Source organism: Lucilia cuprina, chromosome 2 (assembly GCF_022045245.1).
Source record: "Lucilia cuprina isolate Lc7/37 chromosome 2, ASM2204524v1, whole genome shotgun sequence".
Taxonomy (NCBI): domain Eukaryota; kingdom Metazoa; phylum Arthropoda; class Insecta; order Diptera; family Calliphoridae; genus Lucilia; species Lucilia cuprina.
In genome coordinates this window covers 65,184,252-65,186,303 of record NC_060950.1, presented here as the reverse complement: position 1 = coordinate 65,186,303, position 2,052 = coordinate 65,184,252, and the positions used below count along the sequence as shown (strand labels likewise).

Sequence of the window (2,052 nt, the reverse complement as noted above, 5' to 3'; positions counted from 1 at the left end):
ACTAGAACAGAACTAGAACAGAACTAGAACAGAACTAGAACAGAACTAGAACAGAACTAGAACAGAACTAGAACTAGAACAGAACTAGAACAGAACTAGAACTAAAACGTTGTTTTAAAGAAAGTGGAGCTAAGTATTAGCAAACGATCGTGAATATTTATTTAAACAATTGCAATTTAAACTTTTTGTTTTATGCATCAAAAGCAAACTATTAAATAGCTTTATAAATTTTAAAAACACTTTAAATTTATTTTTTATTTTTTTAATTTTTTTTCTTCTGTCTTTTTACAATTATCACACATATCATTGTCACCCTAGCTCATATACTATAATACTAACACTAATTTAATTAATACAAAATTTAGAGTATAAAATTAATTTCTAAAAAGAACTTAAAAATCAGTCTTCTCTCGAGCCCATAAAACTTGAAGTCTCATTATCTTCTTCGTTGACATCACCATCCTCATCATAGTCCAGTATGTTAAAACCTTTAGTCAATTTTTGACCCACCTGCTGCATTAGTTCCTCCAAATTCATATCAACTTTAACACATTTATGCTGGACCACATCATACACCTGATCCAAGGGACACTGTATACGTTCACAGCGTAAGGTGTTAAACCAACTGCTGGTATCCTTGTAACCAGCACGACAAACACACTTATTATGGCCCACACATTGACTATGATGAGGACAACCACCCGTACATATGGGACGACATCTCAGTTGTCGGGGTTGTTTGCTGGTTATAGAACGTACATGATGATTGTGTGACTCCTCGTAGCCACGCAGACATAGACATTTCTCCGGTTCACCACAATAACTGTTGGCCGGACACAACTCGGTACAGATGGGTTCACATAAACCAAAGATTATGGTACGATAGCCGGGACAACACATGCGCAATGAATCAATGCGTATACGATCCTCAAATTCCACATAATACTCAATTAACTGAGAGTCCAATTTAAGGCGAGTTTTTGTTATGGGCACTTGATATTTTACCGTAACATTACGATAACAATGACCTGTAGTTACGGTTAGGGCGTAACAGCAACGTATGTATTTTATTATAAGAATTATACAAATAATATTATAGTTCATATTTTGTTTTAATCAAATTTTCTAATTAATTTTTTTTTTGTTTTCTTTTTTTATTATAAATTAACTATTTATTGTAATTTTTAAATATTATTAGCACTATTTTAATAAATTATTTCTTTATTTTTTTCTGGGGCCAATGTATTTTATTGTAAATAAATTTTATGAATGAATGCCATCATTTTTAGAAATTTCCATTCAGCCTATAAATTAAAAGCCAGATTTTAACAGCAGCTTTAAAACAAAACAGCATCTTCATATTAATAAATAAGCACTATGGGGAATAAAATTCTTATTTATAAAGCATAGGTAGGTTCCGACAACACACTATATAATAAATCAAAATCTACTAAAGAGATGCTGAGACCTGCCTATACACAAATCGACTCAGAAACTTATTCAAATTTTCCAACTTTCTGTATCGTCACTCAAACTACACCCTCATAAATAAAAAATCACTAAAATCTATTAATAATTTTTTTTGTATTACTATATACTATGACCTTTCGTATATACAACTTATATTATTCTCTCCTTTTAAGTAGCATCATAAATCGAGCAATTTATTCATATATAATTCATGATCCATTTGTTTAAATTTTTTTATATCATCATTTTTATAATGTTTAAATACATCTCATTTTATTAAACAAAAAAAACGAAAATATAGCAACAACAGTCTCGCACCACCAACAATAACAACAACATAAGGAACAAATTATAACACATATTAATATTATTATATTAATATTTAAATAAAATATAAATACAATTATTTTTCACTCGTAATCAAATATATTTAATAGTCGCATTATAAACAGGCTGATAATAAATCAAAATGTAAAAGTTACACTAGACTACAAAAAATATTTATATAATAAAAAATTATTTTAGTTTTAGTTCTGTTCTAGTTCTGTTCTGGATCTATTCTAGTTCTGTTCTAGTTCTGTT

The 2,052-nt window shown here is 29.0% G+C and overlaps 1 protein-coding gene across 1 annotated transcript; it reads right to left on the bottom strand.

Moving 5' to 3' along the window:
• Positions 1–216: 216 nt before the first annotated feature.
• On the bottom strand, positions 217–1,201 carry LOC111682924. Its single transcript, XM_023444923.2, has one exon. The coding sequence runs from the start codon at positions 1,102–1,104 to the stop codon at positions 400–402; it is 705 nt and encodes a 234-aa protein (XP_023300691.2). The 5' UTR covers positions 1,105–1,201; the 3' UTR covers positions 217–399.
• Between the last annotated feature and the right edge of the window lie 851 nt (positions 1,202–2,052).

Excerpts from the sequence above, each read along its gene's own strand:
- LOC111682924 (XM_023444923.2), bottom strand. The coding sequence starts at position 1,104 with ATGAACTATAATATTATTTGTATAATTCTTATAATAAAATACATACGT.